This window comes from Equus przewalskii, chromosome X, assembly GCF_037783145.1.
Source record: "Equus przewalskii isolate Varuska chromosome X, EquPr2, whole genome shotgun sequence".
Taxonomy (NCBI): domain Eukaryota; kingdom Metazoa; phylum Chordata; class Mammalia; order Perissodactyla; family Equidae; genus Equus; species Equus przewalskii.
The window spans coordinates 88,584,261-88,609,469 of record NC_091863.1 but is presented as its reverse complement, the minus strand read 5'-3'; the positions used below and the strand labels follow the sequence as shown (position 1 = coordinate 88,609,469).

At 46.6% G+C, this 25,209-nt stretch overlaps 1 protein-coding gene across 6 annotated transcripts in view; it reads right to left on the bottom strand.

The window, feature by feature from the left end:
- The window catches only part of TMEM164 (transmembrane protein 164), a 256,816-nt gene that overhangs the window by 74,038 nt on the left and 157,569 nt on the right, over positions 1-25,209 (bottom strand). For 4 of the 6 annotated variants that reach the window (XM_070603869.1, XM_070603867.1, XM_070603866.1 and 1 more), the window contains 2 exons: positions 22,099-22,199; positions 15,855-20,398 (listed from right to left, as the gene is read on the bottom strand). In XM_070603869.1, coding sequence (XP_070459970.1) covers positions 20,192-20,398; positions 22,099-22,199 — 308 coding nt within the window. In that variant the 3' untranslated portion in view covers positions 15,855-20,191. Of the gene's footprint in view, positions 1-15,854; positions 20,399-22,098; positions 22,200-25,209 lie in introns of those variants that run through there. The other 2 variants (XM_070603868.1, XM_070603865.1) reach the window with 1 other exon arrangement.

Here is a 25,209-nt window from a genome sequence, read left to right as displayed (position 1 = left end):
CCTCAATCCCGGCTCGGTGAGAGAGTCTAGCCTTTAGTGGACAGTCTGCCCTGGCCCACGGATCTGAGACAAGCATCAGACCTGAATCCCGGTGGCAGCTTAGCTATGCTCAAGCCCACTCCAGATCTCTTCCAAATCCGTATGTTATTGGGCATTTCCCCTTTGTGAGCTGGCAGGCAACGGTAGCAGTGGTCTCCAGCGAAACCACCTGATGCCATGAGAAGCCTTTCTTCTGCCATCAAGGCTTTGCCATTTTCTCAGTACAGAACAGAATCTGAAAATGCCCCTGATGTGGCCACTCAGAGCTTGTATACACTCATACACATACTAGGCATACCACACACTTGAACTGATACCAGTTACTTGTCCAGTTCCAAAGTGATATGAGGTGAACCCTATGCCCAGTGTGCGTTTGGGGAAAATGTCTGCATAAGGGCAGGACCAGATAAGAGCCTGCATCAAGAAAGGAACCTCTTGGTGCGCTGCCTCTATCAGCTGTTGCCTTATTCTCTTTCCTATGGCAAGGCTACCAAGGGCATTGTTGAAATACCTCTGGCTCTTTCTAAATCGTTTGCTGTCTCAGTTTCATCATCGTATTTCAGGATTGATTGCTAGTGAATATATGCAGGACAGATTTCTGGTGCATTGCCCCAAAGCCCCACTACCCATGTGAATTTGATGACATGTGCTTATATCAATCACAGTGGCTAAAAACAGCCATCTCAGATCCTAGAGGACTAGTGTGGTTTTGAATAGTGCTCCATTAAGGCGGCCATCTGCTCAGGGTTTATCCAGTTTCATCATTCATGTTTAATGGTACATGGGATTTTTTAATGAATTAGACAATATTAATAGTTCAGGTAGAATGAAGTACTTTAACGAGCCCACAGCATTCTTTTTTATGGCATTAGTGGTTAACTCAATGGTTTGGACAGATTTCAACTTCAGTAATCACACTCCACCTACCTAAATTCTTCCCAGAGTTTCAGCATTTCCTCTAGATTTCACGCCCCACTGGGCACCTTTTAAATAGCGCCACTGCTTCAGAGGGCAAGCACAGCTGTGTGGAAGGAGGCACTTCCTCCCTGTTGATGGAAAATACTATCATATCCAAGGAGTCCTGGCACTGTGAGCGGGGGGGAAGTCTGCTGCGGGGCCATCACACCTGGATTCAGAACTGCCGGCCAGGAGAGCCGGTGACTGCCCATTCAGAGAAGGGCTTCTCCCACTTGCTGCGGCTCGGACAGCATGAGCTGAGACAAGTGCGGGTTTGGGCTAAGCTCTGATGGCTCCCCATCTGTTTGCTCAGGCTTTTCACCTGCAAGAGGAATAGCTGAATGAGAGGCTGCAACTGAGGCACGCCCTGGGTATACTGCTTTGGCTCCTACATTCAAAGGCCTTCCTTGTTCTTGTAGCCTATGGTACAATCGCCTGTTCCAAACCCCAAGCCTATGGAAAGAAACTGTTCAAGAATCGGAGGAAATTGCCTTAGGTCCTAAGCAATGCTCTGAAACCAGTAGACCTCCTCATCCCAAGAACTTGGTTACAACTGCGTTTAAAAATGGCCCTTAATATATTATGTCCAGAGTGTATTGACTGTGTATCTGAAATTGTTTAAATGGACCGACCCAGAGGGCTGGTGGAGGGTGTGCACTTTATATAAACAAACACTGACCTGCACTTGCAGATTCCATCAAGACAGATGAGCACATTAGTTGGACAGAGGTTAGCTGTAGGATGCACTGAGTCTGGAGCACACAGCTGGGCAGTGGCTGCATTACGTGCCTCTGTGCTCACCCACTGCCCTGGCGTCCTTGAGCTCATGCGCTCGTTCTAAAAGGACACAGCCAAGTCATGAGGGGCTGGTCATTTGTTCAGCCTTTAGTCTCCCTCCATGGTGGAAGAATCTGCTTTTTAATCAAAATCTTAGCTGGCATCTCATCATGTTAAAAATGGGAGATTAAAAGCAGTATTTCATTGTTATAAAGTACAAATGTTTACCAGTTACAGAGTTAATGAGAACGATGAGGCTGTTTTGATGACTATAAATGTTGTAATTGGGGTGATAGATGACAGTTGCTGTTACAGTCTCAGCACCCCATTTATTTCTGTATTGTTTTGGCTATACAACAGCAAGAAGGTGCTGATCTGCACAGAGAAGAGGTGGTATCTTACGTGTATAGTTTTATGAGAGTGGGAAGGTATAGGCCTAAACTGTCAAGTCCCAGCGCAGTCACAACCTTCTGAACCAGGCCTGACAAAGCCTGCAAGAAGTTCAGGCAGGGAGGGGAGGGGAGTTGCAGGAGGTGAAATGGGTGAAGGGGATTGAGAATTCCAACTTCTAGTCATAAAGGAAGTCATGGGGATGTAACGTACAGCATGGGAAACGTAGTCAATAATACTGAGTAAACTTTGTAAGGTGACGGACAGTAACTAGACAATGTGGGGACCATTTCGTAGGGTATACAAATGTCGAATCACTATGTTGTACACCTGAAACTAATGTAATACTGTATGTCAATTATACTGCAGTGACAACAAAAAAGTTCTGGCAGGCAAAGCATCACTCCTGAGGTTTGAACAGAAATGAGTCAACCTGATGGCGCCTGCTAACCCACTGGTGGTCTTCGATTGCCACTGTGAATGTAACACATTAGGTGTTTTTGCGGTTTTATTACAGTTTTTAAATATTATACATTTAAATACACATTTTTTGAATCAGGTGTTTATGGCAACTTGGATCAGTTTCAACAGAACACCAGGTCCCACAGAACAATCTGAAAACCACTGCTGAAGCCCCAACGTGCCCAGTTATTTTGAGAACCTTTGGCAAGCCATCATTTCATCTCCTTTTCCATTTTGGCCTTTTCCTCCCAAATGTCAGGCTCAACGTGATCCATCAATAGTTACTGAGTGCCTGTCCTCCCCGAGGCATGGCACTGTGCTTGGTTTCAGCATAATGATAGTATAATTTTAGGAGAGAAATTAGCAGTCCACTCTGAGCTAAGAGTTGCGAGGAGCGTACGTTTATTCTAATTGGGAAAAGTCATTCCGACTGGGGCCCGGGCACCATAGGGCTGGCTTTATAGAGTTTCCCTAAATGGCTGCCACCTCAGAGTGACATTAGAGCAGAGTTGTAGCTGCCTTTGTTGGAAAATGGCATTTCTTTGGCCCTCCAACGTGTCAGCAGCAGAAAACACCCCACACTGGGCACAATCAGGATTTCTTGAGTGGAGGAAGAGATTGTTTCTGTCCCCACAATGTGGCTGTCTTGCTCCCTAACAGGAATGGGCAGGGGGGTTGGGAGAGAAATTACATGATTGTGTAAGAAATAGGTTTATGTACATACAGAACGGCATTTGGTGGCTGAAGGTTTTGTTTCTTACTGGGAAGCTGCCCTCTGAAAGGCATCAGGCCCTTCCCATGACCAGGAGGGAGAGAGAAGCACAGATAGAGACTAGGCCGTTTGCTCTAAGAGGCTGCCTTGAGGCCTAAGGAGCAGCAGAAAGTTTATAGTATGTCTACTGGTTGAAAAATTACCCCATAGGGAAAAAATTCATTCATGGGACAGGAGGAGAGAGAGGATAGTAGGGGAAACCCACCCAGAGAGGGAAATCAGAGTAACCTTCTGAATCACCTGCTACGTAGAAACAGCAGGAAGACAGTATTAAATTTGGATATTATGAAACAGGAAACACAACTGGTACACAATAGAATGTTTAAATCACATTTTAACTGACAGGAAGCCGCTGAGAGCTGCAGCCATTGCCTGAATACCAGGCAGATTTGAAACTGGGAGTTGCTATAGTCACTTTTCATCAACTAATATTTCCATCTAAACAGTATTCTGGAAGGATTCAAGGTTACCATGCGTCAACATATACAAGTGGATTTGTGTCTATCAGCATAGAAGATAGGGGTTGGCTAGACACCTGCATGGGGAAACCATATTCCCCAGTCCCACATATCCTGGCAGAGTGGAAAGGGTGTCTTGGACTGGAAAGAGTGGAAAACCCCCATCTTTTTTGAAGGACAGTGCTAGTGTGAGTAATGCAAACATTTCCCTAAACTTTCTCTACTTCAAACATTCAAATGAATTCCAGGAACTCTGCATGGAGACATTGCCACCCCGCTGGCATAAGTCTTGGCAATGGCCCCTTTCCCAGAATTGTGGTCAGAGACAGTGGTGGGTGTCCATGGTGACCTCTGTACGTGAAGCCATGCTACTTTGGTGACTTGGTTCTTGTTTATCTTGCCCAGCATATGTGGTTCATGGTACTCATGAATGATGGGATTTAAAAGGGGAACACGGGGTTAATCTAGTTCAAATAGGATGGGATTGCTTCTGTGGGGTAGATGGGCCTAATCGGCCCCTTCCTCTCCCGTTTTGGTTTGTACCACTCCAGAAGAATCTGTGGCCTTGGAAAAGGTCAAATAGAAATTGCTAATTGTCAGCCTCAGGCTGGGAAAGTGCAGGCAACATCCTCTGCTCTCAGGAAGGTTACGCTGTGAGTCCTGCAAGCAGGGTGCACAGGGCACCTGAGAATTAAAAAAAAACAAAACTTTCTTTTCACCTCCTTTTTTTTGACATTTTCTTTTATTGAGGTGAGAGTCACATAACATACAATTAACCACTTTAACGCACACAATTCAGTGGTATTTAGTGGATTCACAATGTTGTGCAACCACTGGCTCTCTCTAGTTTTAAAACTTTTTCATCACTCCATAGAAACACCCCATTTCCTTTAAGAGGTCACTCCCCATTGCCCCTTGGCCATCCCATAAGTAACCTCTAATCTTCCTTCTGTCCCTCTGAATTTGCCTGTTCTGGATATATCGTATAAATGGAGTCATAGAATGTGTGACCTTTTGTCAATGGCTTCTTTTACTTAGCATACTGTGTTCAAGGTTCATCCAAGTGGTAGCATGTTTCAGTACTTCATTCCTTTTTATGGTTGCATAATATTTCATTGTATGTATATGCCACAATTTGTTCATCCATTCATCCATTGACGGACATTTGGGCTGTTTTGCTTTTATGAATAATGCCACTATAAACATTTGTGTCTAAGTTTGTGTGTGCACATATGTTTTCATTTCTCTTGGGTATATACTTAGGCATGGTATTGCTGGGTCATATGGTAATTCTATATTTAACTTTTATGTTTTTAAAGATTGGCACCTCAGCTAACATCTGTTGCCAATCTTTTTTTTTTTTCCTTTTTCTTCTTCTGCCCAAAGCCCCCCAGTACATAGTTGTGTACTCTAGTTGTAGGTCCTTCTGGCTCTGCTATGTGGGACGCCACCTCAACATGGCCTGATGAGCAGTGCTAGGTCCATGCCCGGGATCTGAACCAGTGAAACCCTGGGCCACCAGAGTGTAGCGCGCGAACTTAACCACTCTGCCACGGGGACGACCCGTATATTTAACTTTTTGAGGAACCATCAAACTGTTTTCCACAATGGCTGCACCCTTTACATTCCCACCAGTAATGTGTGAAGGTTCCAATTTCTCCACATCCTCACCAATACTTGTTATTATCTGTCTTTTTGACCATAGCCATCCTAGTGGGTATGAAGTAGTATCTCATTGTGTTTTTGATTTGCATTTCCTTAATGACGTTGAACACCTTTTCATGTGCTTATTGGTCATTTGTGTATCTTCTTTGGAGCAATGTCTATGTAAGCCTTTGCCCAGTTTTTGTTTCTTTTAAATTATTTACTTTATGTTTTTGGGGTTTTTATAAGATTGGCACCTGAGCTAACACCTGTTGCCAATCTTTTTTCTTCTTCTTCTTCATCTTCTCCCCAAAGCCCCCCAGTACATAGTCGTATATTCTAGTTGTGAGTGCCTCTGGTTGTGCCACGTGGGATGCCACCTCAGCATGACCTGACGAGCAGTGCCATGTCCACGCCCAGGATCCAAACCGGCAAAATCCTGGGCCCGTGAAGTGCAGTGTGTGAACTTAACCACTCGGCCACGGGGCCAGCACCTTGTCTAGTTTTTAATCAGGTTGTTTGTGTTTTTATTGTTGAGTTGTAAGAGTTCTTCATATATTCAGTATATTAAACCTTTATCAGATATATGATTTGAAAATATTTTCTCCCATTCTTTAGTTTGTCTTTTTCACATTCTTGATAATATCTGATGAACAAAATTTAATATTTATGAAGCCCAATTTATCTATTTTTCCTTTTGTTGCTAATGCTTTTGGTGTCAAATCTAGAAATCCGTTGCCAAATCCTAGGTCATGAAGACTTACCATATGTTTTCTTCTAATAGTTTTAGCCCTTATATTTAGTTGTTGACCTATTTTGAGTTAATTTTGGTACATGGTGTGAGGTAGGGGTCTAATTTCATTCCTTTGCATGTGGTTATCCAGTTGTCCCAATAATGTTTCTTGAAGAGATTATTCTTTTGTCCATTGAATGGTCTTGGCACCCTGGTCGAAAATCGATTGACCACAGAGGTTTGGGTTCATTTCTGGACCCTCAATTCTATTCCATTGGTCTATATGTCTATCCTTATGCCAGTATCACATTGTTTTGAGACTCTTACTTTGTAATAAGTTTTGAAAATGAGAAGTGTGAGTCCTCCTACTTTGTTTTTCTTTTTCAATATTGTTTGGGTTATTCAAGGATCTTTGAGATTCCTTATGAATTTAAGGATTGTTTTTTCCATTTCTGCAAAGAAAGCCATTGGAATTTTGGTAGGGATTGCATTGAATCTGTAGGTCTCTTTAAGGACTATTGCTGTCATTAACAATAAGTCTTGCAATTCATGAACAGGAGATGTCTTTCCATTTATTTGTCGTCTTTAATTTCTTTCAGAAATATTTTATAGTTTTCAGTGTACAAGTCTTTTCTCTTCTTGGTTAAATGTATTCCTGGGTATCTCTTTTGGATGCTATTGTAAATGGAATTGTTTTCTTAACTTCCTTTTCAGATTGTTCCTTACTGGCATATAGAAACACAACTGATTTTTGTGTGGTGATCTTATACCCTGCAACTTTGCTGAATTTATTTATTAGCTGTAGTAGTTTGTGTATGTGTGTAGTAGTCTATGGGATTTTATATATATATATATACACACACACATATATATAATTTATATAAATTATATATAAGTATATAATTTATATATAATATAATTATATATATAATCATATCAACTGCAAATATAGTTTTACAGTTTTTCCTTTCCAATTTGGATGCCTTTTATTCTTTCCCTTGCCTAATTGCTGTGGCTAGGACTTCCAATGTTCAATAGCAGAGGTGAAAGTAGGCATCCTTGTCTTATTTCCGATCTCATGGGGAAAACTTTCAGTCTTTCATCATTGAGTATGATGCTAGTTGTGTGGGTTTTTCATAAATGCCCTTTATAGTGTGAAGGAACTTGCCTTCTATTCCTAGCTTGCTAAGTGTTTTTATCAGGAAAGGGTGTTGATTTTTGTCAAATGCTTTTTCTGTATCTATTGAAATGATCATTTTTTTCCCTTTTGTTCAGTTAAGGTGGTATACTGCATTGGTTGATTTTCTTATGTTGAACCAACTTTGCATTCCTGGGATAAATTCCACTTCGTCATGGTGTATAATACGTTGAATGTGCTGTTGGATTCAGTTTGCTGGTATTTTGTTGAGAATTTTCCTGTCTCTGTTCAAAAGGGATACTGGTTGGTGGTTTTCTTTTCTTGTGGTATCTTCTTCGTCTGGCTTTGGTATCAGGGTAATGCTGCCCTTACAGAATGTATATTTGTATAAAATGAATGGCCTGTATAGAATGTATTTTTTGGAAGACTTGGAATAGGATTAGGGTTAAATTTTTAATATTTGGTAGAATTCGCCAGTGAAGCCTGAATTTTTCTTAGTTGGGAAGTTTTTCTTTAATGATTCAATCTCTTCACTTGTTATAGGTCTGTTTAGATTTTCTATTTCTTCTTGAGTGAGTTTTGGTAATTTGTATGTTTCTAGGAACTTGTCCATTTCATTAAGACTATCTAATTTGTTGGCATACAACTGCATATAGTATTTATAATCCCTTTAATTTTTGTAAGGTTGGTGGTAACATCCCTGCTTTCATTTCCAATTTTAGTCATTTGTGTCTTCCTCTTTTTTTCTTAACGAATCTAGCTAAAGATTTGTCAATTTTGTCGATCTTTTTAATGAACCAACAATTGGTTTCATTGATTCTATTTTTTTCCTATTCTGTATTTCATTTATCTCTGTTCTAATCATTTTTTTCCTTCCTTCTATTGTCTTTAGGTTTTGTTTGCTCTTCTTTTTCTAGTTCTTCAAGGTGTAAAATTAGGGTATTGATATCAGAGCTTCCTTTTTAATGTAGGTGTTTACACCTATAAATTCAACTCTGAACACTGCTCACTGTATCCCACTAAGTTTTGGTATATTGTATTTTCATTTTCACTGCCCTCAAAACATCTTCTAATGTCCCTAGTGATTTCTTCCTTAACTCATTGGTTGTTTAAGAGTGTGTTGTTTACTTTTCACGTATTTGCAATTCTGTCAGTTTTCCTTCTCTTACAGATTTCTATCTTCATTCTGTTTGGTCAGAGAATATACTTTGTATGATTTCAATCTTCTTAAATTATTTACTGACAATTGTTTTATGGTCTATCCTGGAGAATGTTCCATGTACATGTGAGAAGAATGTGTGTTCTGCTCTTATTGGGTAGAGTATTCTGTACATGTCTTTTAGGTCTAGTTGTTTTATACTGTTGTTCAAGTCTTCTATTCCTTATTAATCTATTGTCTTAAGTGTTCTATCCATTATTTAAAGTGGGAGATAGAAGTCTCCACCTATTATTGTAAAACTGTCTATTTCTCCCTTCACTTCTGTCAATGTTTCCTTCATATCTTTTGGGGCTCTGTTGTCTGGTGTGTCTATGTTCATAATTGTTATATCTTCTTGATGAATTGATCCTTTTAACAATAAAAATGCCCTTCTTTGTCTCTTGTAACAATTCTTCACTCAAAATCTATTTTGCTTGGTATTATATAGCCACCCCAGCTCTCTTTCAGTTACTATTTGCATTGAATATCATTTTCCATCCTTTCACTTTCAACCTATTTGTGTCTTTGGGTCTAAACTGAATCTCTTGTAAGCAGCCTATAGATAAATCATGTCTTTTTAAAATCCATTTTTCAAATATCTACATTTTAATTGGTGAGTTTAACCCATTTACATTTAAAGTAATTATGGATAATGGAGAATTTTTGTCTGTCATTGTTCTATTTGTTTTCTATATGTCATATCTTTTCTGTTCCTAAGTTCTTCCAAATCTGCCTTCTTTTGTGTTTGATGAATTTTTTTTTGTAGTGTGCCACTTTGATTCCCTCTTCATTTCATTTTCTGTATCTTGCTTTATTTTCTTACTGGTTACCATGGGGATTATAGATAATATCCTAAGTTGATAACAATCTAGTTTGATCACCTTTTTCTTTTCCTTTTAAATAGACTGTAATTTTAAAGCAGTTTTAGGTTCACAACAAAGTTGAGCAGAAAGTACAGAGAGTTTCCATATACTCGCTGCCTCCCCTGCTCACCTCCCTACACAGCCTCCCTTCCCATCCTGCAGCAGAGTGGTACATTTGTTACAATTAATGAACCTACACTGATACATCATCATCACCCAAAGTCCACGGTTTACATTAGGATTCACTCTTGATGTTGTACATTCTAAAGGTTTTGACAAATGTATAATAAAATGTATCCTCCATTATTGTATCATACAGAGAGTTTCACTGCCCTAAAAATCCTCTGTGCTTCGCCTATTCATCCTTCCCTCCCTTCTAGCCCTTGGCAACCACTGATCTTCATCATCTCTTTTTAATAATTATAAAAGCTAACACTTACTGAGTGCTTATGTGAGCTAAGGACCATATTATACACTTTTCAACAGCTTTATGAATTTCCCATTTTAAAGAATAAGAAACAAGTTCAACGAGGTTGTCAGTTATCAAAGGCCACTTAGCTACAAAGTGGCAAAGCCAGGATTCAAACCAAGTTTGTCAGGCTCCAGCTTTTTATCATTCACTCTGCTGTCTTGATGAGGATGAGGATGATGGTGACAATGGTGGTGGCAGTGGTGGTGGTAATGGTAGTAGTGGCAGCATCTAACATTTGTGGAAGCAGTGCTTACAATGTGCCAGGCACTGTGCCAAGTGCCTTATCTATTCAATCTTCACACCAGCTCTATGAAGTAGGTACTACTATTACTGCCATTTTATAGACGAGCAAACTGAAGCTCAGAGAGGTTAAATAACAATCTCTCTCAAATGTGCAGAACATACAGAGTGTAGGCTAGTGACTGCCATTAAAGACTTCATTTTGACCATCTACCATCTCTCTGTAGGGCTGGAGATGGCCAAAACATAGGACAAGGTCTTTCCCTGAAAACTGATTGGTTCGTTGGATTTTTGACGTTCAAAAATCCAGAGACTTAGACTTGCTGTTATTTGACTCCTTCTCTTACAAGGGCACATGGGGTCTGACAGCACTGATCTCAAGGTCAGCAGACTCTGCCCTTGGCTGTCCAGCCTTGGTTATTGTCTTCCTTGTCACAGGAGGTCTGCCCCTAGGCTTCTGGGTACACAACTAGGGCTCAGAAATAGCCCCCTAATCGGCCTCATCAGCTTTGAAGGAGGCCACTGCAGGAGGGACCTAAGTAGGCCAACACTTTAACCCAGTTACATGAGGGCAGCTGTAATCCAGGCTGATCATGTCTTGCTAAGCTCTCTGATGGGGGTGGGGGAGAGAATGTCCAAAAACTGCTTCCTGTGCCCAAGTATCCCTGGATCTCACTGCAGACACTCCTTCCCCTTCTGGAAGTACTTGGCATAAAGGCTACAAGGGCCACGCTTAATTAGAGTGGCTGCCAGGACTGAGGGAAGGTCAGCGGCAGTTTCCAACTGCGGGGAAATGTCCATGGCTTAGGCTCCCCTAGGTCAAGGTGCTGCTTTTCCTTGAAAGGCCCACTGCCTAATCCTTTTTCCTGCTTGTTGGAGGAGGTGAGAAAACCACTGTCTTCCTCTGTGTGGGCCAGAGAGCCACTCACATCAACTCAGGGAGTTTAGGACAGGCTGGGCTCCTTCCTCCCGCCCTCCTCCCAGCTCACCTCTGGCAATGGCTAGCCCTGGGAGTTCCCTAGGGAAGCAGGGTGAGCTGTGTGGCCAGGCTGTGGTTGGGAAATAAAGAAACCAGAGCTTTTGGGGATGGCTGGCCTGGCTTGTCTGGCTCCCTCCCCACCACTCTTTCTGGCTTCTTCCTTCCCTCTCTTCTTCCCTGTCAGTTGGCATGGTGGAATTTCTTATGCAGGTACACTCTGCTTCCTTCCTCTCATGTCTCACAAACCATCTGTCTCAGGAGACAGCTCAACAAAGTAGGCCCCCCTGTGGTCAGGAAGCAGAAAGCTTGCCTGGTGTAAGTGGATGCTGGCAAGGAAGAGAGAGAGGATGGAGTGTTAGAATGAGGCTGTATACTAAAGGTTTGTTTATTAGTTTTTCCAAAGGGGTTTTCTCCACCAGGAGGGTGACTCTCATGGGGAAGGGGAAGAGGAATCAAAGGTAACAATTATGGCATTTCAGCAACTCTAAGACGCCTCAGATTGTAAGATGTCCACTATTTTATGTATCGCCGAAAAATAAAAATAAGTTGCTGATTAAACTATGTCATTCTATTGATTGTAAGATGCATCCCAAATTTAGAGATGTTAAAATGTAAAAAAAAAATCTCTTAGAGTCAATGAAATACAGAAAAATTCCTTAAAACTGAGGTATCACATCTCCTATATACCCCACAGACCCCACCACACAGGCACATGAGTGAGCGTAGTCAAAATGCCAACTAACCTCTGTGCTCTGGGAACACACATAGCAACCGCACTGTCTGGAAATAGGACCCCTTACACTGGACAGGATGTTATCGTTTACAAAGCCCTCTCACACCCATTTATCTCACTGGATGTCTCGCAGCTGCCCTGGAGTTCACAGCGAGGTCTGACTTTGCCAAGGGCATCTGGGACCTCAAAGGGGACAGAGAACTGGGACTGCAGGGCCCATCTGTGGAGTCCTGCCATAACGCTTTCTCCACTATGACAGGACAGCCACTATCTAGGAAAGGGTGAAGGCTGAACTAGTGAGGAGATAAATAAGTGGCTTTTAAACCTTTTCCCGATGAAAGTATTTACAGAACCTCGATGTACAAAACAGAATAAAATTGGAGTTGTTCTGGGTGAAGCAAAGGGAAAGGCCAGAACCCCACCCACTCTGCCCCGACTCATCCCTCATCCTGAGGTGGCCCCTGAGGAGTCCCTAAGACTCCCTGAAGCTTTGAGGAATAATTTCCAAACCTCTGGAGTAAGGGGGCTTCAGTAGAAGAAAAAGAACAGTAATGTTCTTTTTCTTAAGCTGGATTTAGACATTATTCTTCATACCTTTGGGTATGTCTTAAAAATTTCATTTAGGGGGCTAGCCCTGTGGCCGAGTGGTTAAAGTTCCATGCACTCTGCTTCAGTGGCCTGGGTTCATGGGTTCCAATCCTGGGTGCAGACCTACTCCACTTATCAGCCACACTGTGGAGGCATCCCACATACAAAATAGAGGATGACTGGCACAGATGTTAGGTCAGGGCGAATCTTCCTCACCAAAAAAAAAAAAGAAAAAAGAAAAAATTTTCATTTAAAAAAGGCACTAGTCCAGATGGTCAGGTCAGAGATGACACACAACCTGGAAACTTAAAGTAAAAACAAAACAAAACAAAAGTTTGCTTTGAAGTGTGAGCTCGGGTGAGGCCTGGGCATCGAGGATTTGTTTTTTAAAGCTCTCCAGGTGATTCTAATATGCAGGAAAATTTATGAGCCCCTGTGTTAGTGGTACCTTGTCAGCTCCAACATTCTGGAAATCTGAGGGTATTTCCTGGAGTGCACAGGAAGGGCCCTCCATTCTCAGGGGGCGGATTACTGGAGGCCCCAGGGTCTTTTTAAAAATGTGTTAAAATAGCATAGGGTGTGGGGTTCCTGGGGACTAGGGAAGGAGCAGCTGAAGGGACAGCAAAAGCAGGCAGCCCCTCTGCAGGCCCCTAGATGGAGAGGAGAGAGGCAGAAGGGACCAGGGAGAATTGGTGGCCAGAGCAGTGGTGCAGCTGGGGATGGCTGGTTGGAGAGGAGAATACCTACGTAGCTCGTGCTATTGGCCCTGTCCCGTATCAGAGCTTCGTCAAGGAAGCAGCCACCCTTCTTGCTAAGACCTACCTCATTGTGAGGCCCCAAGGCTACCCGCTGGCTGAGAGGCAGGAGGAGCTGCACTGAAGTTAGGAAGCCAGCTGCAGAGGGCAAGCCCTGTGGGTCATCCATTAGCAACAGGAGCAGCCTTCCCTACTGCCTCCCTGGGAGGCACTTAAACCTCTTTGCCAAGCAGCTCAGACATCCCAGATGTGCAATCTAGATGCTGTGTAAATGCTGACGGAGAGGGGCGGGTACAGGCAGTAACAGAGAGTCCTTGACTTTGGGCTAGGCCGGCCTTGCCTGTTGCCAAGGTTAGCAAACCACGCGTCCTTTGAATAAGCCATTGCATTTGTCACACTGACATCTGTGTATCTCTGTTCCTCCACTGGCCTTGGCAAACAAGGACAAGGGGAAAACTCACTGGGGGATCAGGTTGTAACCATCCCAAGCTGCTCCCTACCCTTCAGAGGGGTGGGTGACACATTCCATAGGCTGGTAGGGCTTTTGCCATGCAAACACCAACTGACTATGTGCCCTGGGAAATGGAGGGGTGACCCTGTTGGGGATGAATAGCTACCAAGGACATGGAAAAGCAGTTGGACACCCTGTCCACCCCCTGCTCAGAGGTCTGGGGCAGGGTCGGGTGGAACAGATGCTGTGGGTCTCAGGTCTCTTCCCTCACAACACCGCCTCCTCATCCAGGATCCCAACTACAGAGAGTCCTGCAGAGAAGCAGGATGGGCCCCTCAGCAAGGACGCCCACAGGGTGGTGCTCGGGGTGCCTGGGCAAACAAAGGCACACAGCCCCACCCAGAACTCACAGGATGGGTGCTGGCTTTTGTGGCCAAGGTTTGTCCCTCTGGTAACAATGATGCCTCCCACCATTTTGTAGCATTCCAGGCTAAGATCACTGTTCTTAGCACCTTCGATGAAACAAGTCCTGCGCCAGGGGCTGGAGGATGGATCAGACCCCACCCTGTCCTCAAGGAGCTCAACATCTACAGAGGGAGAGAGAGCCATAATGCGTTACATAGTACGGGGCAAGTGGCAGCCAGGAGTGAGCTCTAGGTGCTGTAGGAACCAAGTGGAGAGGTACCTAATGCAGACTGGGGCTCACCCGAGCTGAGGCCAGAGATGACAAGAGACAATGGGGAGCTGAGAAAACAGTGCCAAGAAAAAGACAAAGAAGCGGGAAACGGCATAGCATGAAAAAGTAGAGTATGTTCCGGCTGGAGCAAAGGGTCTCTCCCTGTGTATGGTTCTTGGGGGGCATAGGGGAGAGGAGATGAAGCTAAAGATGTTTCAGGACCCAGGGAGTGATGCAGTCAGATTTGCATTTGAAAGATTGTTGCCTTCAGTAGGGGGTACAGACTGGAGCCAGCAGGGGAAGACGTACTAGCCCAGGGGACAGGACGCCATGGCCTAGGTCATTGGTGTTGAGCTCTTCCTGAAGAGGGAGACACACAGAAAGGCCACGGGACCAACTTCCTTCCCTTCCCCCCAGCAGCCTCTTTCCATCCTTCCCTCTGGGCCAGCTCTCGCCTGGTCCCTTGCGCCCCCGCCTCCTTTACCCCTATGCTTTCAGCTCTGCTCTGAGGCTCACCAGCAGCAGAAGAAAAGACAGGCTTGACTCCTCTGCTTTGCGCAGTTGGGGTCTCACCTCCCTCTTTCTTGCCTTCTGCATCACTGGCAGGCTCTCCTCCCTTTTCCCTCGGCTGGGGGCGCTGGGTAAAGTCTGCCCCATGATCCCAGCACCCCAGACCAGCAGTGGAGTCTGGGGTAGAGTGTAAAGCACATGGGCTTTGGAGTCTAACAAAACGGGCTTCACCCCCAGCTCCCCCATTCGTTTACTCTGAGCCTCAGTTTTCTTACTTTCTGCCTGTCAGACGGGGACAGCATCGCCAGTGAGCCCTCCATGCTTTTGGGGAGGATTCCGGGAGCTGATGTGCCTGGAGAGATTTAGCACCGCCCCTGGCACACGGCTGTAGTCATTGTTTTGCAGATGCAGAACCTGGGGTGGCAAGAGAACAAATGACTTGCCAGGGCCCAGCCTCATTTATAGCCTGGGGGCCCAACTACTGGCCAATGAGGTGACGCACCTGCACTAGGAGCCACTTTGGCTAGCTGTGTCCCTTCCAGAAGCAGCAGCACCAGCAAAACACAAGTAGGACCTCTGGTGTAAAGGCAGGCCGAGCTAATGATGGTCACCACGGCTGCTCGACATGGAGCCTTGGACAGGCAGGTCCAACTGGTCCCAAAGGGCAGGGTTATCTTGTTCACTCCTCCCTGTGAGACAGTCTGACCCGTGCTGGGCACAGGCCTATGCTGAACAGTGCTGGCACAGAGCCAACCCTCAGGAAACCTGGGATGAGTGCGCCTGAACACATCTGGTTTCAAAGTTGCCTTCTCTGTCCCTGGCCGTCCTGGTGGAAGCAGGCAGCGTGGGAATTCAAGGCCATGTGTCCAGCCGCACGGCTCCCAGGGCAAAGCTGTGCAGAGAGCAAGTGCCCCTTGGGGACCCTCCACGGTGTGGAGGACCAATGGCCCCTTTTGTCTACTTTTCAAAGCAGAGCATCTTCTGAGAAGGTTCTGGGAAGCAAGGCCAAGACTCCTGGATTCTCATAAATCTTTTAATAACAGTAAATGAAGAAAACATTTTAACAGTAAGTCCCATGGTGAGGGTTTCTTTTCATTCAGGGATCTCCAACAACAGAAACACCTAAGACTAAAATTCAGAATGCTAAGTACACAAATTAATGACAGTTTATTTCCAAAGGGAACTGCGGAAATCATTTCGGTACAATCAAAAGGTTTTACAAAACAGAGAAAACACATTACAAAATGCTCCAAGAAGGGAGCAAACTGGTGAGGGCACAGAGCTCCCAAGAACCAGCTTGGCAGAAACGCTCCCCCTGCTGCTGTTTAGGGGGATGACAAAGACTGGTTCTAAAGGGAGCCACCGTGGGGGGTCGGGGGGAGGGTCAGGGAGGGTCTGCCCAGTGCATAGCAATCCCATCTTGGGAATGAGGAAGGACGTGGGGTGGGGGGAAAGAGGGACAGAGGCATTTGTCGATTTCCTGACAGAAATAATTACAGCTCGGACTATCTTATTCTCTCCACCACAATAACACCACTATAAATGAAGAATTCTTTAAAATATTATATAAAACTGACACCGAAAGGAAGCAAGTTTCCCAAACAACAGCTTTGCTTGAAAGGACTTTTGTTTCATTTGTTTTGTGCCACGAGGAGCAAACCAGTGTACAAAAATGTCGCAGACAAGAGCAACAACAAGCGACTGGGTTTTCCTGAGCACGGACTGGCTCACTCTATGTACAGAAGAGGAACGCGCACTCCCTCTCACGGACTCTGCCCACCTCCGAGATGGCGGGGCGGGGTGTGCAACGGGGACACCCCTTCCCAGTCTGGGGACTGCCCAGGAGTGTGCGAAAGACTGCGGAACACCCTCCCTTATGCCTGCTCCTGATTCATCCAAACCAGCACCAGCGTCTTGTCCTGCAGTGTCCCGCATGGCCCTTCTTTTCTCCTCCCCCACCTCCCTTTCAGTCTCTGAAGAGGACAGATGACACTGGCTCAACGTCTACAAATCCAGAGAAGTCTTTCTGGCCGAGGGAGGGGGAGGAAGGGCCTTCTGCCACCCCAAGGCGCCCAGTTCACTCCCGGGGTGCCACGCGGGCCCAACACCAGGGCACGGAGATCTGCTGACAAGCCGCTGTCTGTGCGGGGCTGCCCCTGCTCCACAAAACACTGAATTATCAACGAGCACAAATGACAAAACCCTGACAGAGGCTGCAGCAAAAGGGATGACCTGCTAGCTAGACTTGAGGTACAGGACGGTAAAGTGCGCCGAGCACCCCACTTATCCCGACCACCCTGCAGGCAGCTTCTGTGAAGACTAACAAATCCAAGGAGGAAGAGAGAATGTTGTCTGGGGGAGACCGAGTCCGAGGCTGTCTCGCAAGCTGATGGAGGAACATGTCACTGGGCCTCCGGGAAGAAGATGGGCCAGATCATCTTTGGTGTACAGAACCAAATACTAGCCGGGGGCGGGGGGAGACTGCCAGCAAGCATGACCATCTCTCTACAAGTTAACCAGCTGAACCAACTATTCTCATTGGCCCAGATCCTTGGCTAAGGCTACCCGGGGGCTTGAGGCAGCACTCCTTTCCCTTCCTGGGGCTGTTTTAAAAGCAAGTGTCCACTTCTACAAACACTCTCTCAGACAGACACTGAGCTCCCACACACTGGCAAGTGGCATACGGAAACTTGGCCAAGGTGGTTGGGGAACCTCCGTGGCACTGACAGAAAACCCCTGGGGAGGAGCTGGGAAGCCCGGGCCTGCTGGTACAGGGGTCACCCTCCAAGGCAGGCTGCCGTGGGTCTGTCCAGGTCACCTCCCCACATGGGCTTGGCCCAAGGTACGAGTGAGGTACAGACCACTTCAGATGCCTGCTGCTCCCCAATGCCTCAAATACAGGCCATGAGCCCCCGTGGAGCCCAGAGACAGGGCTCAATCTCTGTTCCTTCCACCTGCATGTTTCTGAGCCAGTCTGCCCCCAGAAGCCCTGCAACCCCCCTCACTTCCCCCTTCCCCTGACAGGTGTATCTGTCTTTGGCCTGGCCGGGCCAGGCACATGGCTTTCACTTTCTTCTTTCCTTCCAAGCAGCAGAAAGTGTCAGCCAGAATGGGATGCTGAGCCGTTGCCAGGGCAAAGGCAAGCTTTTAGAGGCATGCCAGTGTGAAGAAAACTCAGGCTGACTGGCAACGGCCATGCCACAGACACAGGGAGGAAGAGAGAGCGTGCAGAGTCACTATGTCACTGTGGCATTCCAAAGCTGAGCATCTGCCCCACCCACGCCGCTGACTCCCAGCTCAGGTACAGATCATCTGCCTCCAGAGACTCCATATTCTGATAGGGGACAGGACAGGCCCCCAGGGGCTCCTCCCATGCCCTCCTTCCAACCTTTCCTTTTGTAAAGAGGCCAAGAGGCATTGAGGCCTTGCATATTTCCTCATCAGTCATTCCCACACACAGCAGTGTGATGATGGGCGGGGCGAATCCAGCCACTCAAGAGGTGCCTCTTCTGGCAGGCAATCCCAGGTTGAGAAGCACTAAGAAAAACTTGGCCAAGCCCTCAGAGAGGGCAGAAAATGAAGGTTACACATCACGAGGAGCTCATGAGGAGGAAGAGCGCACAATGTTCTCCCACTCACTTCCCCACACCCTGGGGATTCATCACCTCAATGCTAACAGGCCTCTGCAAATGGGCTTCCATGGTGGCTTCCCTGGGCCTAATCTTGCTCAGAGAGACTCTCCTGCATTCTGCTGCTTCCTGTATGTCCGTTTGCTAAAACTGTGACCACTGAGGCACTGAAGCTCAATCTAGGTCTAATACAGTAACACCCAAAATACTGGAACTGGCCCAGGGCAACTGGGTTGCCTAGAGTGGGAGAGGGGAGGCCCATCACAGGAAGTCACAACCATCTTTTCTTTTCTTAAGCAAATCTGTTTTTCGTAAGAGGCAACAAGGGGTCAGCAAATGCTCAGCCACTGCCTCCCTTCTTGAGGTCCATGCATGACTGAGCTCAAGTCTTTCAACAAAAGGCCTTCCTTTCAAAGCACCTGAACCTCCACCCATGGGGACCTGATTCCTTGCTACCTCCCTTTCAACCTACACATGGGCGTCGGGGATGGGCAGGGCAGGGAGCCTGTGACGCCCCCCACGCTAAACAATTCAGCACTGAGTCTGGCTGCACTAACGACATGTGGCCCCGGAAAAACAACACTGGAAGGATTTGTATATTCCCAAACCCAGGATGCTGACATATCCTGTAAAACCACAAAATGGATTGACAGGAGCCCCTCCAGAGACACGTCCTGATGCAAGCATTCTCCAAACTCAAATATCCATAAACAAGTGAGCAAACAAATAAACAAAAAGCAAAGAGCCCAACTCCAGCTCATCCTTCCCTGAAGCTGCCTTTAAAAAGAGAGAGAGAGAACATTTAAGGGGCACTCAGGATTAAAATGGCATCTACTATCAACATTAAACTCAAATGGAGCATATGATTCAAATCACAGTTTTCTCAAGTTACCACTTCTGTTGATTAATTCCTGTGCTCACTTCTGAGTGGGATATGGGTCAGTTCCCAGCTCTCATAGGCAGGATTTACCCAAGGTCCTACCTAGTATTAGTCGTGGGCATTGTAACCTTGTTCACTTTGGAATTGCCACTGCAACAGCTCTCCATCCCCTCAATGGAATCTAGCCCTTGGGCTGGGGAGCGCCCCCACCTCCCACCGCAGGCAGCATCCTGGAGGGAGTGGCTGGTTGGCTGCTTGCTTTGAGTCATGGGACACCAGTGGGAAGAATCTGGCCAGTTCTATTTTGGCCATGAGCTGGGAAATCCCTTGGCTCTAGGCTTGCGGCTGGTATAGAAACAAGGCCTCAGTCCCCTTACAGTGGGGGCCGTGCTGGAGACAAAAGGGGACCCAGCAATAAGCCTGGAGGTCCCTGGCAGTGGAGAAATGAAACTCAACCCAATCTCATCACTTCGATGCCAAAAGAACTACTGCTTGTTGTTCCCTCTCTCTTCAACCAGCTGTTGTTAAAGCACCAACAAGCAGAGTGGAAGCTACTGACTACCATCTCCCCAAGTAAGGCCACTAGGAGCAGGGAGAAAGAGCCAAAGGGGAGGAGGAAGAATCCAGTCCTCAGCACGACACCCCAGGCTCCAGGAGACATCCTGGGGGGAAGAGCTGGGGAAGGAAGAGTGGTGGAAGAAAGGGACAGAGAAGAGGAAAAAAGAAATACACCAAACATCCTATTGCCCTCTCCCATGATTTCATCAAGAACTGGGTGTTCTCCAAGTCAAGTCAGGACTTGTTTCCTCAGGGAGAAAAAAAACAAAAAACAAAAACACAAGCACCTTCAGTCTATTTTCTTGGCTGGAAGCCGGAGCAAATCCAGCAGATATTTACACAAGGGCCCAGCCATGTATGAGAACAGGATAACCAGCTTCCCGTGGGTCATGGTCATGAGAGTCTGGTGTCCCGAGGCCCAGATGCGATACCAGGGGCCGTAGAATGGGTCTGAGATGGCCGGACACAGCATGTTGTTCAAATTCACTTCGGTGACCTGCAGGGACAAGGGAGGCAGAGTGAGCGTTCGCCATCCTTAGGCTTTCTCTGGCTTCTGCCAGTTCAGCCATCTCTACCTAATGGGGGACTAGACAAGGAGGGATTGACAAATCCCCACCTGTTCATAACGGGATTTCTCTCCCCTAGGTTTGCTGAGTGGGTCAAGGCTAGAGCCCTGTGGAGGTGATGGCGGAGGCCGTCCAGTGGAAAAGCTGTTTGGTTTGGCTCAGTCTTGCCTTCTGGTTAGGCCCAGAGCCTGTTGTCATTCCTAAGCCTCTACTTTGTGCCTAGTCCTCAGAGAGGTGTTATGGGATAAAAGAGCAGTCAATGTTATGGTCCCTGCATCCACGTAACTGGCAACCAATCAAGTTGGGGTGATCAGTCTAGCACGTCTGACTTCAAACGAGACAGTGCTCATTGGATTTTCCCCACCATGAAATGTGAGGAGTGTAGGGGCTGAGTCCTCAGAGATTTCATGAGGGATGTGGCACCTGAATGAACTCATAAAAGATGGATGGGGGTCATGGTGAGGAATGGAGTGAGCAGAGCCTTCCTTGTAGGAGGCTTGGCCTAAACCAGGCCCAGAGGTGGGACTGAGCATGGTATGCACGGTGACATGAGGACACTGACTCCTCTGGAATCAAGGAGTCCCAGTGGAGAGCAGTGAGAGTAAGGGTATGAAGGTCACCCTGCTTCCTCCCTAGAGCGCAGGAAGCATTCACACCTTGGCAAGGAGCTCAAACTACCCCCCAGGCAAACCAGAGCAGAGCAATACACCAGGGTGGGAAAGAGAAAGTAACTGCTTCTCCAAAGGCATTGGTGACATCGGTTACATGCCCTAGTCCTGCTAGGTCCCGCGAGGCTCCACATGGCTAATGCTACATTAATGCCGCTTGCACACAAAACCAGACATGCCACTCCTGCCCTGAGGACAGCCACGGCACCTGCCTTCCAAAGCCCTTCAAGCCCATTCACATTAAAAACAAGTCCTCACCACCTCTCAGGGAGGTTGGGGCTTTTGTACCATGTCACAGAGGGGCTGGGAGCTCTCTGCCCCTGAGGGGGAGGTGACTCACCCAGAGCAGTGGCAGAGCCAGGACTTGAACTTGGGTCTCTTGACCTCCAGCCCCCGCCCCAAGCTCTTCCTACTCACTTTGCCACCAACAGACATCCATGGACTCAGCAATCCCGGGCCCTGGTTAGCTCAACTACCGAGTGCAGCCACCATCCACGCTCCAGGGAGCTCTGGACACCCAAACAATGCCACGAGGGTCCCCCAACACCACACTCCCACTGGCCACACAGCCCAGAACCTGGGAGTAGGCCCAGAAGGGACCCAAGGTCAGAAGCCTCCCCCAGGCCTGGGGCCAGGGATAGGGTCCTGCCTCCTCATGGGGTCCGTAGCGAACCACTTTCCAGTTGCAGCTCACTGTTTCCAACCCAAGTGGCCAGGAGTGAAGGGCATCCTTGCCTCCCCAGGTATGAAAGAAACAGTCATTACTGAAGGATTCAAAAAGCCCTTTGAAGAGGCCAAGGCTGTGGATCATAAATCAGCAACCCAGACACAACAATCTGATGTCCTGGCCTTTGGCATCTTGTATTTTCAAAACAAAACGATATACCTGCGCCAACCAGGATTATCAAGATTTATGGAGAACTCCAAACAGAAGGGATAGAAGGGGATAGAACCAAACTTACCAGGCCCAGGATCTGCAAGATGCTGAAGTGATAAAAGAACATAAGGCCAGTTGAGAGAAGGGCCCACTGGAAACTGCTGAGGGGCTCCGGGGTGTAAGCACCTGGAGGAAAAGGGGAGACAGTGAGACAGCAGGGTTGGTGATCCACTTCTCCTCCTGTGCCCCATGAGGCTACAGGTGGCAAGGCCACAGCTGCTGCCTGCCTGATGACCCCCTTTCCCTGGGTACTTCAATCAGCCCCCTCCCAAACTCTGTCCTGCCACGTGATGCTGGGGCCATTACAAAGAGGGGAACTTTTTATTATAGAAGTAATACATGCTTATTAAAGGAAGTTTAGAAAATGGTAAAGAGTAGAAACAAGATGGAGGAAAAGAAGAAAAACATCCCCAGCACTTTACTACCCGAATACAACCACAGCTAACACATGGGTGTGTCTCCTTGGTTATTTTCTCTATGCCTTACAAGTTTCTTTTCTTTCTTTTTTAACTACTAATTGGGATCTTCCTGTATATATAATTGCATATCCTTCATTTCCACATTTATTTTAATCATTCCCTCATGTTTCTAAAGAGAAATGTCATTGAGGAAGCATGGTATGGTGCTTGAGAATGTTAACTTTGATGTCACATAGATTTGGTTTCAAATCTGGATTCTACCACCTACTGGCTTTGTGACCCTGGAAAAGTTGTTTAAACTCCATCAATCTCAGTTTCTTTGTCTGTAAAATGGGGATAATAGTCCTACCTACTTCTTAGAGTTGTTGTGAGGAGTAAAGGAAATAATAAATTGAGAGCTCTTAGTACAGGACCTGGTACAACGGAAGTGTTCAATGCGCGTTAGGTGCTATCATTGCCACATCATTATTCAAATAACTAAAGAATGTGCTATATCCAATAGCTGTGCCATTTCCCAACTGTTAGACAACCCCCTCTCCCGGAAACAGCAAGAAGGATATATTATCCCTCCACGTCACTAGGAACTACCATCCCAGTAGGCTTGGACGTATTCAGAGATTGCAGAGTAGGCTTATATGATGTTGTCGGTGTCACTCTGAATGTGGACTTGAAGGGGGGTGCTCTAGAATGAAAGGAACTTGGAACCCTCCACCCCAAGCAAGTAGATGCCCACATTACATCCTGGAGTAGTATTTTCCCCAAGTCAGTCTTTCACTGATTCATCCATTCATTCACCAGTTATTAGGCACCTATTATATTCCAAGCCCAGTGCAAAGCTTTAGGGATAGGAAGATAAAGAAGACAGGCTCCCTGCAGGCTCGGACTCAGTCTGGTGGGAGAGGCAGACAAGCCAGTCAACAATTAGAATCCAGTATAATGGATGCGATGATCAAGGTCTGTGCTACATATTAGGGAAGACAGAACTCAGCTTGGCGCGTAAGGTGTGGGAACAAAGACTGCTTCTTGGTGGAGGGGGCACAGAGCAGAGTCCTGAAGGAAATATGGGACTTAAGGGGGGGCCTAGGCATTCCAGAGAAGCAGCCTGCATGAAGGCAGATATGGGTGAGAGCAAGGCAATTCAGAGAACTATAGGTAAGAGTTGGGGCCACAGGGAAGAGTGTGATGGGTAGTGAGCAAGACTAAGACTCAGAGGTTGGCAAGGCTGGTCTGCTCTAAGCTGGGCCACATAGGACTTTAGTGGTCAAGCTGAGGGCTTTGGGCTTCATTCTGTGCTGCAAGGTCATGAGCCCAAATGCCTTAAGTCTCAGGGAGGTAACTGGGAGCAGGGGCGTGGCCAGAGACTAAGGGAAATTAGGGATGCGGGAGACTGGCCAACTGGAAAGACCCCATGCCCTTCTAAAGAGGGTGACTACCCCATCCAATCACTGCCTTGCAGGGACATGGGCCAAGAGTTGCCAGTTTTTTCACTTTTGCAAGAGAAGACAGAAATATGAACTTTCATGTGAAATTTCCTGATTTTTAAATGTTGGCAAATAATTCGAAATGTTTTAAGAATAGTCAATGGACCAAACAAAACATGTCTTCTTGGATGGGTTTCAGCCCATGGGTGGCCAGCTTTAAGATCTGCTTTGGAGCCACAGAAAGCAGGAGAAGGTTTGAAGCAGGAAAACGATGTGATCAGACATGTTCTTGAGAAAGATCACCCTGGCCAGCATGCAGGGGATGGACCGGAGCAGAGAGAGCTGAGGCAGGGAGACTGATAAGGAGACTGCCGCAGGACCTGAAGAGGGAAGAGGATGGATGGCTTTTGAAGAGAACAGCAGTGGGGCGGGAGAAACCTGGAGGAAAAATTCACCAGGACATGATGGAAGACCGGATGTTGGGGAGGAAGGGTAACAAAGGATCTAAGAAGCTTCCCGGGTTCTAGCTTGGGCATCATTGGGTTGATGGTGCCATTTACTACGATGGAGAAGAGGAAAAGACAGATTGGGGCAGAAGGTAGGGAAATTGTGAGGCCATTTTAGACATGTTGAAATTGAGGTGCCTGTGGAATACCCAAGTGGAAATGTCTCTTAGACGGCTGGATGCACTCTGGGAAATACAGTGTGAGGGTGAGCATGTGGGGACTGGAACCCCAGAGACGCAGGTTTTCAAATCCTGGCTCTTGTCACTTATCAACTTCAGGGCCTTGGGGAAGCGTCAGTGTCTCCTGAACTCAGTTTCACTCATCTATAAAATAGGGTGTCGCTGCTTACTTCACAAGTTTGTTGGATAGATGAGATGAAATGATTTAAGTCATGACTGTGGTGCCATATTTGGGATTTAACAAATGATGATTGTCTTTATTATTATATGAGTCGCAAAGTCAGTGGAAAGGATGGGGCTGAACATCCAGATGTAGGTGTCATCAACACACAACGGTAACCGAAGTCACAGGAATATACGGAGACTGAGAAGAAGAAGAAGGCCAGAGGCAGAGGACCAAGGAACACCACTGGGGGCCTGGCGGTGGACAGTGTGGAGGGGAGAAGAGGAACAAGATGGGGTGACTGAAGCCAAGTGGGTCTTCTCCGGGAGACGCTCAGACTTGCTCTCTGAACAAGAGGGAGGCTCACAGCACGTCTGAGTGAGAAGGCCCTTTGAGGGCACTGAACTCATCCCTCCATTTTGTAAAGGGAGAAACTGAGGCTGGGAGA